The following is a 16466-nucleotide window of genomic DNA, read 5'->3' as shown; positions in this document are numbered from 1 at the left end:
AATCTGATCCCACTGTGGCAGGAGAAGCCTGTAAGTGAGGAACTTGTATCCCCCTTGCTCAGAGACCCCAACCCAAAATAAAACCAAACAAACAAACAAAAAAAAGCCCTTCCCAGAGGCTCTTTCAGAACCTCTATTGCCTTTCTCCAAGTACAGTCCAGCTCTGGAGAGATAATGCCAGGTAACATACCAGAGAAGAGGCTCTCATCCAGCAGGCCTGGTATCCCATTAGCATTTTGACACTGAGCCCCAGTAACACACTCAGCTTCCCATTCACCTACCTGCACTGCCAGCACCAGGCGGATGAGGTCCACTACAACCTCCTCATTAGCCAGCTCAATGCTGATGAGCACCAGCATGCTGTAGAGAGCCTCATAGTGAGCCTGGATGTTGCTCTCCTCCTTGCATATCAGGTAGATGTGCCGGAAGAGCTGCTGGCTATGCTGCAGGAACACAGAAGGATGTGGTCACCTTCTAAGCATCCTCTACAGGCAACAGTAAAGCCAACACAAAAGGATACACAAAAAAGCAGCAGGGCCCAGCAAAGGGGCTCCATGCACAAAGGAGCAGAACTCCTCCAGTTGACAAGTTAACAGAGAAAGCCCCAGGTGTTAGGAGCTGTGACTCCCAGGTGGTGTTGGACCCTGATGGGGAAGAGGCACCAGCAGGTCTGAGAGCAGAGCCCAGAAGAGGCAAATACTGCTCACTGCAACAAGCCCAGGGAAAAGATGCCCCTGTTGCAGCATTATAGAAATGACAGCTCAGACCACAGCAGAGAAATAAAGACCCGAGCCACACTGCTCGAGAGCAAGGCATGGGATAGAGCTGGGCACACTGGTGCAAGGGAAATGTAGCTCTTCCACTGCTTTCAATGCAGGGACTGCTCCCAGGTGTGTAACATAACAAACTGATCCTCTCTTGGCCTCAAATTAGTTTCAGAGGGGTTTTCACAGAAAATATTTTAAAGTGAGAGGAAATTCTGTGGGGCTTTTTTTTTTTTTTCTTCCTTAAATACTAGGCAACTTTGAAAATCACTTGATAAGTAGTATTTGGGATACTAGCACATCCTGGGGTACTCATTTCTTGGAACAAATAGCAGATTTCAGGATCTACAAAGGTTCACACATGAAGCACTGATGTAGATTGAATCCCACTGTCCTCTCCAGGGACATCCCCAGGTTCAGAGGCCTCACTGCATGCCTCCAGTGTGGCTTGGGGAAACCAAGGCACTGTTCACACACAGGTGTGCATGAGGACAGCTTGACCCAGGCTCTGACACTACCTTCTTCATGAAGACAGTATCTTGGCGCGAGCATTTTTCCACTTTCAGCTTCAGGACTGAGATGTCGCTGATGGTGCTGCAAGGAAAGGCCGAGGGGAAGGAAAAACTCAGATACCAGAGGAAGGATGTGCAATCCCCACACGCCAGCAGAGCTGCTGGCCAGGAACAAGCAACTGGGAGGAACCAAGGGGGAGAAGCTGAAGGTTGGTTTTAGAACCCATCTGAGCAATCCAGATATTCGAGAGAGCTAAATCACTACAGGATTTCAAGAAAGTTGCACTCGGGAATACAAAGGCAAATTGATAAAGAAGCATGCATGCAGAGTAGATTAGCAGGACCACAGCAAACCCCATGGAGATACTGCCATGTGGGATTCATCACCTTCTTCCGCCTTAGCTTCATTCCTCTCCAGAGTAAGGCTAGCTAAATGCAGCGCAGCAATGCCAGTGCCCAGCAGGCCTATCTGTGGGGATGCAATGCAGTCCATGAACCCACTCGAGGAGGTTACTGCTCCTGCAGGTTACATCCTCCTGGTATCACTGTCTGCCTAACCAGTTATCCTCAGCAGGGTGGTCCCACATCCCTCTGGGCACAGCCTCTCTGAGACTCCCCCCACCCATCTGGCTCCTAGCACAGTGCTCATCTGCAGCATTAGACCACGCCACGATTGGTACCAGATTTAATAACAATCCTGCCAGCAGCCCCAAAGCCTGCAGGCACTCTCAGCCTGTCAGATCTCTCTCTTGAGCCTGCTCTGTGGGGTCTGCCAGCCCCGGCCCTGTGGGGGATCCCGAGGCACACACCTGATGGTAGAGAACTTCTGCCGGTTGTCATGGCGATCAATGAAGCTGATGAGGATCTCAAGGACAAAGAGGCGAATCTCAGCATCCTCCATGAGGGCTGCAGAGAGCAGCCTGTCCAGGAAGGCGCTGGGAAGTGCTGTGAGCATGTTACTGCACTGGAAGCCCACGGAGACCTGTGAGCATCAATTAAGGGAGGCAACATGACAGCGTCACTTAGGTTAAAACACACCAAGAAAGGGGGAATGTGGGCAGAGAAAACTAAGTACAGTTTCAGCTCTTGCTCAACCACCCCAGGGGAGAGAGGTCCTGAGCTCAAGTCAGGGCTCCATGCCAGCAGCTGTGTTTGGTTACAGGTCTTGCAGGGATTGGACACTGCTGCAGGGATAGCGACACGTTCATACCTGTAGGAGGGACTTGAGGAGCATTATCTGTGTCAGCCGATTTCGATTCTCCCTGCCAAGGAGAAAAGAAATGGTAAAATCTGAGTGAAAACAAAAACAATCCTCTTTCCATGCCCTAAGATTAGAAAACTTCAGAAAGGGCAAGACTGAGTTTCCTGAGTCATTACAGCATACAGCTATAAAAGTCTTCAGGAAATGGGCACCAGACACATTGCTAAAGGAATGCTGAACACGAAAGGATTCAACCCAGCTTAGGTACCAGAAACAAGGCACACTTGCAACTCCATGCAGACACAAGGTGCCCATCCCACCAGTGACCCCTAAGGGATGCCAGGCACCAGTTCTATACAGGCCCCTCACTCTTCAGCTGTTAAAGACCAGTTAGATAAGTACAAGCCTTCCTGTGCATGGCGGTATCCGTATTCCTCACTCCATCTCTCTTCTTCTCAGCCAGTGTACACTATGCCTTCACTTCAGGGATGTGCTTTTAGGAGTTTTTTTAGGCAAACAGAGAATATCCTGAATTCTCTACTGCCTGGAATCAGTCTTTCCTAACCCTATATGGCAAGAAAGGAACGTGTGGAGCTCTGTATTTCCAGGCTGTCCCATCATCCACAACACATTGGCCTAAGCTGCCTACCCCTGCCAAGGGACTGAGCTGTACTGAGGTGGCAGCATCCTCAGAGGCTGAACTGTAGGCTGCAGCTTCTCTGCTAACTGCTGGTACACCTACCTGGACATCCAGAGCAACACCATCTCATATGTCTTAAAAAGGAAGGAATCTCCTGAGATGGTAAAAGAGCAGTGACAAACAGCCTGGCATGGCCAAGCCAGCACTGAGAAGCAGTTGGTAACTGGCATCCCAGGGCTCTGAGTGCGATTCTGCAGCAAGGAGAGCTGCCCCAGTTGAACAGTATGCGGAGCCCCATGTGTCTCACACCATGTGATACGAGACTGAACACGGGCACCAGGAATCACTCCCACATCAGTGAGGAGCAGAGCGTGTCTCCTATCATGCAGCAAGTCTCTCCCATCAGAAATGAGTGGGAGCAGCCCGGCCATACTTTGAAAATAAATATAGCATGAAAATCTGTTTGCTCCTTACCTACATGTTTCAGTGCCTGATACCCTCGCTCCAAATAGCTCTCAAACTCTGTTCCCACACTTCTCAAGTAATTATGTTGTTTGGGTGCTTTCCTTTCCCTCTCTTCCTCCACAGCCAGTTATATATACCGCCTACCACTCAGTGTCAATAAAAGCTTGGAGGCAACTCAGAGGGGCCACACACAGAATGAGGAAGTAGCAATGAGCTGCTGGTACCCACAGAGCCAAAAATGAGCTTCTCAAAAGTCATGGCCAGCAGCCACCTTGCTGACCTGATCATCACATCGGAAGTCACTCCTCCAAATATTATTCCTTTTTCCCTGCTAAATTTTGGATGACACCTCAGGACTGAGCTCCTCACCCCAGTCTTTCTAATAATGTAGCCATATCCCACCCTGTCCTTATGTCTCACTCTGCCCCCAAAGGCCACCTCAAGGAGCTCTCCTGCACTTTCAATGTTGTGTTCAAAGTCTTTTATCTCAATGCATGGGACAGCTGAAGGAAGAGAAGGGCAGGGCTAGGAAGAGGAGGGAGAAAAGCATCCATACTCACCCAGCTTTACCAGCCTCGATAGACTGCTGTGAGGATGGCAGAGGCACCTTGTTCATGATGAAGGCCATCACCTCTGACTGCTGGTAAGTGGGCAGTGTGCTGGCAAAGGATCCTGTGGGCACAAGAGCGCACTGGCAGTGTGTGAGGAACAGTGACCACCCACAGGCCATGGCACCCTAGGAAGCACTCAGTACTGCTCCGAGCCAGCTGCTGGGCTCACAGCCAGGTTGGAATAGGAAAAGGCCTCACTGGATGCACTATCTACTGGCAACTTTCCCTTTAGGGGGATTCAAGAGCCATCAAAATGCCTACTGGATGGAACAGCCCTAAGCCCTGACAAAGAGAGGCAGAGGTGCCAAGCCCTCCCTCTGCACCCCGTTTTGGACGTTTCTCCATCCTCATCAACTCAAGCAGGCTCACACTTGCCCTTTCCTTCTCCTCTCCTTCATTCCTCAGCCTGTCCAAGCCAAGAAGAAGCACAACAGCCTCCATGTGGCAGCTCTGCTGGGATCAATGGGGTTGCAATGCCACCTGCTGATAACCCACATGCTGCAATGAGGTAAATCTCATTTCCCATCGCTGCTTTTAGGACGAATGCAATTTTCTTTCGTCCTGAATCACCCTAAGATGCAGAAGCAGAAACCTACCACATGGGAGGCCACCCACCAGCACAGCACACACCTACAGCAAGCACAGTGAGAATCCCCACCTATGGTTTTAATGACGGCCTCCTGGAACATCCTCTCCTCGTGCTCTTTGATGATCTTGGTGCTCACACCGGTGATGCAGTTGTAGCTCCCCGTCAGCGCGTAGTCGATGCTGAGCCGCAGCTGCCTCAGCAAGGTGTTAAACACCTCCAGCACCGTGGGGCCTGGGATGATGAGAAGGGAGAGACAGGAGATGGGGGGAGCAGTGGTTTTTTTTCCCCATAGAGATGGAGCCTGTAGTTCCCCCAGGGGTGGTGTCATTTATGCCTCCTACTACCCCTGTAAACAGACTGAAAGCCAGATATAGAGTTTTAACCCTAACAGCTCCCCAAGCCAAGACAGAGCTCAACGTATTCACAGCAAGCCTCAGAAAAAGAGCCCTGAAAATCCCTTTGCCCCCCCCCACATGGAGGTGAGGGCTTCCATTGCATTCAGCTGCCTAAACTTAGGCAGCTGCATGTGGGCGTTGCAGCTCCCACTGCAGACAGCTGAACGTGGGCGTTGTGCTCGGGTGCACTGAAATGGCATCAAAAAGATCCCCAGCACTCCTGGGTGCTCCGAAGCAGATCCTCCACTGACTGGAGTTCAGCTCAAACCTTCAGCAGCTGAAATAAAAGGGTGACAGGATGGATGCAGGATAGATCTGTGCACTTACCAACAGATCCAGAGGCTGCAATCACTGCTGCTTCCGAGAGGACCTCCACAATGCCCGCACGCACAGTGGCTGCGCTCTTGCTGTTGGCATCCAAGTGGCCAAGAAGCTGCTGGATCACGAGATGGGAGTGCTGGGGCTGGAAGGAGAGAGAGAGTATCAGTGAGGGTGCCACATGCAAGAAGTGATGATCCATTTCTGTAACACACACAGCTACTGGGGACTCACGCCCAGCTGTATCAAGCCCCTGACTGGCTCTTTCCAACAATTCTCCAGATTCAAAATGAGAGAGGGCACCCAGAGAGAGTCTGTTTTACAAGAATGGGCAAGGCCTTGGAGCAATTTGCACATGAAAAAATGACCTAAAGAGCTGCTGAGATCTAAGGAAATAGGAATGATTAATCCTGAGGATTTCAGGGAGTAGGTCCTGCTGAATTATTGTGACCCCACGCCTCCAAGATGCATTAACAGGATTTTATAAACTCTAGTAGCACTATAAAGGGTTTTAGGCAGTTTACAGGATTAGAAACATGAAACAAAAGTGGGGAATGGCAATCTGCTTTTCAGTATATTGGTTCTCCAAGCTATGGCTTGGCTGAATCCAAAAGTGAAGAAAAATCACAAGGGGGGGAAGTCTGGGAATCCAGGGGCTGCTCTAGCAAAGTGGGAGCAGGATAGGATGGCAGCACCGTGCCTGACAACATGCACTGACCCATGCAAAGAGAAACAGAATGAGACATTTGGGGATTACTTAAACTGCATTTCCACAGCCAGAGCACCCAGTGAAGAGTCTGGCAGGCCTGTTCCTATCAAAGGACAGAGATACTGAGGGGCAGGCACCCTCACTGTATCTGGTTTGCCCAGAAGATTTTTAACCCCAAATAGTGCCTCTCCTTTTCTACAGGGAGGGAGACTGTGTTGATTTCCACAGGAGGGATCTGCAAAGAGGCAGCTTTTCACCACAGTTCAACTGCTTCCTTTCCACAGCACATTGCTAGCCCATCTGACTCAGCAAGTCTTTTCTCTCTGCTGAGAGGGAAGCAATCACTCTCAGGACTGAGACACAGGCTCCATGCACAGCATGCTAAACCATGCACAGCATGCTAAACCATGCACAGCATGCTGAACCATGCACAGCTGTCACACAGAAAGGCTAAGGTGTATCAGACATTTAAGGCCCCGAGCCCACACTGCTGTGCATCTTGATGGTGCCCATTTTGGGACATGCTCAAGGGCCAAACCCACTGTCAGTGTTCAGATCAGAGCTGTCAGGATGCAGCTACACAGTAGATGCTCTGAATCAGCCCAGCCATAGAGGCAGAACTGGGTGCTCCCAAGCATGCACACGCATCCCCAGATGGTTCCAAAGGCCAGAAATCCCACAGGTTTCCCACCTGGATTGAGTACATGATGATCCTGAAGCAGCGGGTGGCAAAGATCTTCGGCTCCCAGAGCGAGTGGTTATCCAGGTGGCTGGGGAGAGATGGAAACAGAGCAGATGGTGACTGTGTTCCCCAGGCAATGCAGCAGTGCAGACCAGCACCAAGAGCAGGGACAGCCAGGAGCAGAATGGAGTAAATGCTACGCATGAGAGCAGGGATACAAATTACTCTGAGGTGACTTTTCTCAGTGACAGGTACCTATCCAAAGCCATCTTCCTCCAAAACAAGAGCTGAAAACCCAGTTCCTACCTCCAGCACCATGCCAAGGACAGTCAGAAGAGCCCTTGCCTTCCCCCCAGCTCTGATCCACACCCGTTGTTTCCCTGTGCTCTTGTGCCAAAATCAAAGGATGCACAACTTACATGAGAACAGGTGTGATGGCGTTCTTGATGTTGCTGTACGCCGCCCGGCCCAGCAGCTCCCGCAGACACCTCTCTGCCAGCTCTGTGGGACTCTCTTTCTCCTTCTCAGTGGCTTGCAGCGGGGAAGGGGAGCGGCTGTGAAAGCAGAGGAGGGTGATGAGAGTGGAGCTGAGCATGCTGCAGCAGTGGGGGAGAAGAGGCACAGAGCCCATTCAGGGCGGGACAGAGCTAAATGTTTGTGGCATCTGCCTGTAGGTCTCGTTGCACAGGGCCGTGGGCTACCCCTCACACAGCCTGCAGCCACCCCACAGCAGCCATATGTCACCCTGGGAGGCAGATGGGGTAGCTCCATTGCAGCAGAGCTCAGGGATAACGCACTGTTGGATTTGAGCCAGATCAGAGGGCAGCACAGGTGCACGGATTACAGGCGAGAGAATTGTGCTGGAATGGCCCCATTCACAGCCCCGTGCAGCAGAAACAGCCCTCACGTCCCTCCTTCCAGTCTCAGGATTAGTGCTTATCATTCCAGGCTCAATGCTTATCAGCAAGGATATGGGCATAACATTCCTTCCAGCACAGACACAATGTCTCAAGGGAGGACAAGCAAAGCAGTCAGTACAGCACAGCACAAATCACCCTGAACTCATACACTCTGGGGAACATTCACCCCCCTTTTCCACACTTGGGCTGTTTGGCATTGCAGAAACACAGCAAATGTTTTTTCCACTTCAGTGCTTCAGTTTACAAGAGAAATGGGAAATGTAACTGGCCAAAAGTCATCTTCCCAGGACTGACACATCTTTCCTAACCTTCAAAAGGAAAATCCCAGGAGGAATTCATGCCTGTTTCTCCACAAAATGCTTCTCAGCTAAGCACCTCCCCTTCAAACACTCATCTGGTAGGGAGTTTTGCTTGAAGAATGGAAGGACAGGGAGCAAAGCCATATTTCAGCTCCCCTCATTCTTCTTGCTGACCTTTAAACTAATTGCATAGGTAGCACTTGAGCAGGAATCTTTACAGCGGTCAGCCCACTGAACAGACAGCTCAGAGCCTCTGCAAAGAGGGCATGGCTTAACTGCAGGGACAGTGCTGAGCTCTCTCCTTCACAGGAGTGATACTGCCCTGCAGTGGCCAAGACAGCAATAACCTTCACGGCACTGGATAGCAAGCAGAGCTCCTGCCATCTGCGCCATCCTTCAAGGAGGACTCCTGCAGGGTTTCTCTGACTATCCACAGCCTTTTTCACACGAGGTGCAGGCACAATGCAGCCCACAACGTCTCTCCCCTATAAAACCTGGCTGAAAACAGCCCTGAAGCTGCTGGAAGAGCACGTGGGCCACAGCAGCAGCAAGCACTCACCTTTCAGCCTCCTCCACGTGCTGTAAGTTGAAGAGCAGTGAGGGCACAATTTTGTCCATGTGTTGCGGGTCCCAGATGTTGGCTTGGAGTTCATCATTCACCGTCTTCCTCACTACTCCCTGCAGGCCTTTAATGCCAGACATCCGGATCCTGGGGAACAAATTAACAGCAAAATGTTCTTTGACTCTAAGCATTATTTTACATACATATATACATACATGTGGGTGAAACTGTGAAACAAGTTGAAGAGAAGGCACCGATTTCTGCGCCCTTGGAGGTGCTCACACAGATGTCACCCCAAGACCTGGCCTGCTATGCCCCAAAGCAATCATTCCACTTTGCATGCCAGAGAGACTCGGCTTCCCACAAAATGACAGACACAAGCAGGAAAGGCTCTGAACCAGCTTAAATTGTTTTGGCAGCAGCAGCCGGCTTCCATCCACCATCTTCACTGGAAGAGCCCCAGGCAAGCTGCAGCCACACGCTAACCAACATTGAGAGGTGGCACTAGCGAGCCTGGCCTCTCCAAAGGGTTAGTATTGGCCTCAGCATCACAGATGGTTTTGCTGTTTCCTCTGTTCCTAGCAGCCACACTGCTAAGCTGTGTCCACAGGGATGCTGGATACCAAGGAAACCTAGATGCAGTCTGGCACCTTTGTCTTTTCTGTGTCCAAAGATCCTGACTCTGCTCTAATCAACAACAGAGCCATAGATAAAAATCCCTGTACGCAGCAGGATTCCCTGCTCTGTAACCAGAATCTCAACACCCATTGCTGGTGCCTGAGAAAGACAGTACATGTCAATCTTCAGAAATAAATGCATTAAATAATCTGCTCTGAGGTCTCTTCCCCAGCAGGGTTGTTTGTTTGTTTGTTCGTTTTTCTTCGCAACCAATTTTCTGATTTTATTACAGGCAATAATATGACTGCAACACAATTCTTGAGGAATGACCACTCAGCAGGACCAAGGTCACAGGAAACCAGTGCCCTCCTTTTTAATTATAGGAGTAGCAAAAGAAGTTCTCTCTTCTGGCCTTCAACACAACAGTGTGTCACTGATGCCCTGAAAGTCAAGTGGAAACGATGAACAATCTGCATTACTTCCTTATTAAGGAAAAAAGCTACCTGCAAGTCAGCAGCAGTGACAGGAGGCTGGAAGTCCCCAAAGAGGAGCCTCTCTGAGGAGTGGAAAACCTCAAGGGTTCACCTCTCTGTAAGGAGACTGACCTGGCACTGCAGCTCCAGAAACAGCACCAACAGGCTTTGCTGAAGTGCTGCCTGACACCAAGATCATCTCTGGCAGCAGTCACCTCTTGTGCACAGGTTCCTGGCAAGAGTCATGGGTGTTACCACCAGCAAACTGTCAGTGCCTCACAGGGATGTACAGGGCTGCTTCAAATGCTGCGTCTGTTTAAATACATCACCAAAAGACCTGGATTTGGCAGCAGTAAACAACATTAATCTGTCTGCTTTAGTCATAATTAATCCTCTTGGGATACATTTCCCATCACAACACAGCAACACGGTCCTTGGTGTTGTCTAGAGATGTAGCCACTTTCCAACATGGAAAATAACAGATCACAGCTGCAGGAGGCATTTTTTGAGTGAATATTGATTCTGCTAATAGTGGGCTTCTTCCCACCATCATCACGCCTTTTGGGACCAGGATCATTTCTTTGCCCCCCACTCTGAGCTCTTTCAATCCAAGGGATGCAGCCCTGCAGCAAAGGTGAAGAATGCTTCAAGATGCAGAGGCAGCTTGGTGATGGGCAGGCTGCAGGTGTTATCTGCCCACATTTTGCCCAAAGACAAGAAGTCTGAAGTGTGTTGTGTCCAAGGGCACATTTCCCCTTGTCCTGCCATCGGCAGGAGCAAGCCAATGCCTGAACTGGCATTCAGAGCTGGCCCTGCTGTCAGGATAAAAAATGCAAACCATCTTTTCTCACACACATTTAGTGCTGCACACAACAACCCACATAGCACTAGAAGCTGGATACGTGCTGCACTGCATTTTCTATGCCTCTGCTTCATCCTCCCATACAGTCAGCAGGACTTAATGTTTGGGAAATAATCACAGAATAGACCTACTTAACATAGAATGGTCTGGGTTGAAAAGGATCGCAATGATCATCTAGTTTCAACCCCTCTGCTATATGCAGGGTCTCCAACCACCAGACCAGGCTGCCCAGAGCCACATCCAGCCTGGTCTTGAATGCCTCCAGAGAAATAAAGGAGGGTACAGAGACGTGGTCATTTTTAAACGTGAGTGTATACAGCTCTGGATAGTCACTGCACATCACAGCACAAAGTAACTGGTCCTTGCAGCCTGCATCCAACCTGCCACCAAAAGCAGGTGCTTCTCCAGGAAAAAAAAGCTGGACACAGAGTGAAAGCCCCCACCCCACTCCAGCATGTCTGCAGCATCAGCAAGACCAGGGAGGCTGCTGCTGGCATTCACACGTGGCACTCACTTTGTCCGGATCTCCAGGTCATCGTGGCTGGAGTGGCACATCTCACTGAAGCGGGAGACAAAGAAGTCATAGCTGCGGTGGTAAGACGGGGTGTCCTCCTCAATGTTGGCAAACTTCACAAACTGGGAGAGAAGAAACAGAGCATCAGCACAGAGGGCACAACAAAGCCTTAAAATACCTCTCCAAATCTGCAAACATTTGCAGGCTTTGGCAACGTGACACAGGGTCCTGCTGCTGCAGGCTGACGTTGCAGTCAGGGTGACATTTCCCAAATGCAGCTACAGAGGTGACGGTGGCCCTGAAAATGACAATGAAGAAACAAAGTGTGAGTGAGTCCTTAATAGATCTAGCTTGCAGCACTGGCAACCCAAGGTCCTGTCATTCCCTTCCAGCTTGGCCATGCCAAGAGGCACAGAGCCTGCCAGAAAAGCCAGCTCACCAACAGACCTGACTTTTGCTTTTCAGCTTTCAAGGAGAAAGTTAAGGAGCAGGAAAGGACAAGTAAGTTTTCAAGCTTTCTTCTGAAGTCAGAAACTTCTTCACAAAGAGATGAGAACAAAGCGTCATGCAGAAAGAAGAGACTTTGGTTCATCTAATCACACTGACAGGGGAAAATAAAAAGGGGAAAAATAAATAAAACATCTACAGCACAAGAGTGGCCACAAAATCCAAGGCTTGAACACGCAGAGAAAGCATGGATAGAGGCTGTATTCATGCAACAGCAACTGGTGCTGGGAATGGATGAGGTTTACCTTTGGCTTGAGACAAGAACTGTGCCACCAAGTCCTCATGCTTTATCCTCCTGCTTAGAACATGGGCATAAGAAGCTGCTAGCAGAGATCCGAGCAGTAAAATCTGCTGGTTGCTTTTGTGCTCGCGTGCTTCACCCACATCAGCAGGCTGGGAAAGCTGAGGTCACTTACAGAGGCACACAAGGAAGGGAGAGGATTATTGCTGTTTAAGCAATCCTCAACCCACCCCAGCTACTAACAGCAACACCAAGAGAACAATGCCACTGTATTCAAGCTCAGAAGCTGCTCACTAGAAACGCTCTCTGCCAGGATAGGAAATCAGCCAAGAAACACAATGGAGCCCCAGGGAAACATCCAAGCTCTGACCCCACATCAGAGGTGGAAGATTCAGCTGCACTCACCTACCTGTCCCCCAAGCAGGATGTCTCCTGCTATGGGAACATGCTCACACTGCACAGAGGACCCCTTCTGCCAGACAGAGATGCCGCATTACAGTGTGGTGTTGATGCCAGTCACTTCCAGAGGCACAGCACAAAGCTCTGCAGTTGCACTGAGCAGTTCCACATCACTGAAGCAGACTGTCCAGGGCAGCACAAAGGCTTTGGACCAAAGTTTTAGGACTGCTGGGTTCATCCTCCAGCTGGGAGGATCTAACTTATCACTAAGGAGTTATCAGTCCACACAGCATCTGCCAGGGTGCTTACCACCATGCCACATAGCATCTCTTTTCTCACTCTGACCCCATGGGCAGGCTTTCCTCTCTTCCTGCTTTCCACATTTGCTGCTGGACAGTGAGCAAAAGGCCCGCTGCTACCTCTGCAGCTGGCAAAGCCAGCTCACCCATCCCAGCATGCCACTTGGCACTGAGGGACAGGCCCTGATCAGCATTCACCCACTGTGCAGGGCTATTAATAACGTCAGCTGCAAAGGCTGGCTCTGCATGAGTGAAGGAGATGGATCAGCCCTGCCAGGAACCGTTCCCAGAGCACAGGGACCAGCTCTGACTGATCAACTCCTCTTACTCACCAGAAAAATGCAGGGCTGTTACATAAGAAACCTCTGTACCAGGCAGAGCACAAAGTGTTTTTTTTAGCTCATGGCAACTCCACGTGCAGCCGGAGGCGAGGGCGGGATGCAGAACAAGGAGCAGTAATGGGGCTCCTCATAACAGCTCCTGGGAGGGCAGCCCCAGTTGCCCCATGGCTGAGGAGAGTCACAAAATAAAGAAAGGGAATGGCACATCTTGGACAGAGGTGCCTGGCAGCATTCCCAGGCAGCTGCCAGGCACAGCGAGCCCCACACGTCTCTGTCCTCAGGGGACAGATGTCTCTGCATGGTGCCACCCTGCCTGGTGACACCACACATGGCGCAGCATTCACATCTGCCAACAACTGCAGGCAGCTGCCCTCTCTGCATCCATTCTCAGCCTAAAGCCTCTGGCAGGGCCAAAGCTTGCAAAAAGCAGCTGAGAACAGAGAGAACTGAGCCTTGATGCCTCCTTGCTCTGCCAGCATCTCCTGACACTTCCAGAACTTTGCCACTTGCTCACAGAGTATTGCATTTTTCTAAGACTCAGCTGCCCTACAACGGTGCTGTACCATGTGAGAGGTGCCCACCCTGGTCCTATTGCCAATCTGTGCCCCATGGCAAAAAGCAGCATCAGACACACACAGAAAAGACCCAGGGCTGGCAGACTACTGGGCTGGCAGGAAAGAAGGCAACAAACCTTCAGAGATGCTTTCAGCAACAGATTTCACTCAAAGTGTGGCAATGCATCCCAGGTAAAAAGCTGCTCCATGGCTTCGTGACCTATCTGTCATCAACAGAACAATTGAAAACACTGAAATATAGCACTATATCAGGGGCAGGAGCTCTTACAAAGACAAGCTAAAACAGCCAGGCTTGTTCAGCCTAGAGGAGAGAAGGCTCTGAGGAGACCTCCCTGTTGCCTTCCAGTACTTAAAGGGAGCTTAGAAACAAGAGGAGACTGACTTTTTACAGAGGCAGACAGTGATGTAATAAGGAGGAATGGTTTTAAAGGAGAAGATGGGAGATTTAGGATAGACATCAGGAGGAAATGCTTCATTCAGAGGGTGGTGCTGCCCAGTTGCTGCCCAGAGAAGCTGCGGGTGCCCCACCTGGAGGTGCCCAAGGTCAGGCTGGACATAATCCTGGGGAGGCAACCAGCCCATGGAAGTGTTTGGACTGGACAGGCTTTAAGATCCCTTCCAACCCAACTCACTCTATGGTTGTGTGATTCTATTTCTGCTGTGTTTTGAAGGGCTGGGCTCAGGCTCTCGTGATTGAAGCCAACAAGTTCCAAGTGAAATGCAGCTGTGATGAGCAGGGAGCAAGCATGGGGGAAACATAAGGAGGGCAACTATCCTGGAGATACAAAACAACGGCTGGGAAGGGATAACGCTGCTATCTATAAATATGTCAGACATAAATACATCAGAAGAGGAACATCAAGGAGGGGGAAGAGCTGCTTAAATGAAAGATCAACACTGGTTTGAGGAAAAAAATAAAACATCAATGACATTGAGCTGGAAATTAGACGGTTCCTACCCAAAGCAGGGAGATTGCCCAGCAGCCTCCTAACAAGGATGAGAAAACAAAGTGGATTTAAGCTGCCTCTCCATATGTTCACCCTGGGGATTATATGATGACAGGACACTGGATTTTCACTGCCACCCGCTGCCTCCAGCACTGTGGCTGTGCAGCCCAGGGCCTGGGAATCAGCCCCACACAGCACAGAGCTGCACACCCCTGCAAGGAGCCAGACGTGTCCAAGGAGAGATTTCACGCCGTGAGAATGACTCACTTGGAGCAGGTTTCTATAAACAACCTCCTCCCGCCTTTGCCATCAGCTCCCTTATTGTGAAGCCTGCTTGAGACAGCACCCTCTAATTAAGCACAAGCCTAAGGCACATTCCTCATTAGGAGATACAGGAAGAAGCGTCTCATTATCGTGACTCATTGCTCTATAAAAGCCCAGAAGGTTTTGATGCCACTTGCCCTCTGAGCACTGCCACACTCCAGAAAAAGAAAGACAAAGCCACTAAACCACCATTCTCAATCTGGACTCCTCGTTACAACATCAGCCACTGACTGCTGACCACAGTGGAAACCACACTGAAGAAACTGCTCCTCCTGCTTGAGGATGTTAGTTGGGCTTAGAACCCTGATTCATAAAACAGCTTGGGTTAGAAGGGACTTTAAAGCCCACCCAGCTGCAACCCCCTCCTGCAGGCTGGTTGCTACCCGAAAGTTTAGGCTGCATCCAACATGGCTTTGAGCACTTCCAGGGATGGAGCAACCAAAACCTCTCTGGGCAGTCTGTGCCAGCACCTCCCCACTCCAGGTGAAAAATTTCCCCCTAATCTCTAACCTAAAATCTCCTCTCTTTGAGTTTAAAACTGAAGCCTCTGCTGGGCATCATGAAATGGGATGGCTTAGGGGATGAACAAGGAGATACTGCATGCATTTGAAGGACAGGACACTCTCTTATCAAGAGAACCAGTTACTTGCCACGGGGCAGGACCCAGGTGGCTCTGGAACATACCAAGAGGCTTGGAGAGCAAGTAGCACCTCTCACATCCCCACAGAACCCAGGTCATGCTTGGGCACAGAGGGATGAGGGTGCTGCTCGCAGATCCTGCTCCCATCACGAGGTGCCTTCCAAGGTAGACCCTGCAGCATATGTGGAGCTTACAGCAGCAGCAGCAGCATGCCAAAATGCTATAGCAAGCTGCTGTAGACAGAAAGCAGTTGGTTCCCACCAAGTCATCAGCCCTGCTTCTCCAAGAGCTGGGGATTAATAGGTTTGCTGATAGGCAGCTCACATTGCTTTCAGCTGGGAGCAATTAGCTGCCAGGCAGAAGGGGTTGTGAAAGGTCTCCACTTCACTGCCCCTGCCTTAGCAGAGGTATTTATAGTCAAGTGCCTGGAACTGTGCTGGCTCCTGGAGGAGAGGAGCACAGTGGGATGCAGTGCTGCCTGACCAGGAGGTGCTATCAAGCACTAATACCACTCCTCTGACTGCCACATACAGCACAAAATGAAAGCTTAGGGCTGAGCTGTCCTTGCATTTCCTAGATACTCAAGAATCTGCCTAGCCCACCCTCCTGGCCAAAGGACAATCAGCTCCACTTCAGCCTTTAAAAGCAGTGAGAACAGAAGCTGCTTGCACTAGCCAAGCCCCTGGGTGCTGTCAGAGCCCTTAGAAGCCCAGGTGCCAGGTACACCCAGTCCTCCCAGTAAAAGCCAGCAAAAAGCAAGCTGTCTCACTGGCAGAAAGGCAGTGCACTACAGCCAGGGTCAGCACTTTGGAAGCCACAAGGATGTCGTGTCACTCATTCATGCTTCTCTTTTTTCCCCTCATCTGATAGCTGTGACTGACACACTCCTGGTCTGGCTAAGCCATTTATTGCAAGTTACAGCTCCGATTAAGCCAGCCCTTTTATGAACATGAAGAGCTCCTAAAATCCACAGGGATCACCTCCTAAGTTGGTCTATTGTCTGAAACTGCTGACAGCCCTCCATGTCCTGTAGATTTTTAGGAAAAAATGAATTCAAGA

At 50.4% G+C, this 16466-nt stretch overlaps 1 protein-coding gene across 5 annotated transcripts in view; it reads right to left on the bottom strand.

Annotated features, from left to right (window-relative positions):
- Positions 1 to 16466, bottom strand: part of EFR3B (EFR3 homolog B) — a 40123-nt gene that overhangs the window by 6575 nt on the left and 17082 nt on the right. For all 5 annotated transcript variants that reach the window (XM_052691406.1, XM_052691395.1, XM_052691415.1 and 2 more), the window contains exons 5-15: positions 11135 to 11256; positions 8665 to 8814; positions 7306 to 7440; positions 6896 to 6974; positions 5505 to 5640; positions 4852 to 5013; positions 4143 to 4254; positions 2487 to 2538; positions 2086 to 2258; positions 1283 to 1358; positions 282 to 443 (exon numbers count right to left, since the gene is read on the bottom strand). In XM_052691406.1, coding sequence (XP_052547366.1) covers positions 282 to 443; positions 1283 to 1358; positions 2086 to 2258; positions 2487 to 2538; positions 4143 to 4254; positions 4852 to 5013; positions 5505 to 5640; positions 6896 to 6974; positions 7306 to 7440; positions 8665 to 8814; positions 11135 to 11256 — 1359 coding nt within the window. The remainder of the gene's footprint in view (positions 1 to 281; positions 444 to 1282; positions 1359 to 2085; positions 2259 to 2486; positions 2539 to 4142; positions 4255 to 4851; positions 5014 to 5504; positions 5641 to 6895; positions 6975 to 7305; positions 7441 to 8664; positions 8815 to 11134; positions 11257 to 16466) is intronic.

Source organism: Tympanuchus pallidicinctus, unplaced genomic scaffold, assembly GCF_026119805.1.
Source record: "Tympanuchus pallidicinctus isolate F22 unplaced genomic scaffold, pur_lepc_1.0 scaffold1, whole genome shotgun sequence".
NCBI classification, from domain to species: Eukaryota; Metazoa; Chordata; class Aves; order Galliformes; family Phasianidae; genus Tympanuchus; species Tympanuchus pallidicinctus.
This window is presented reverse-complemented; position numbering and strand designations above follow the sequence as displayed.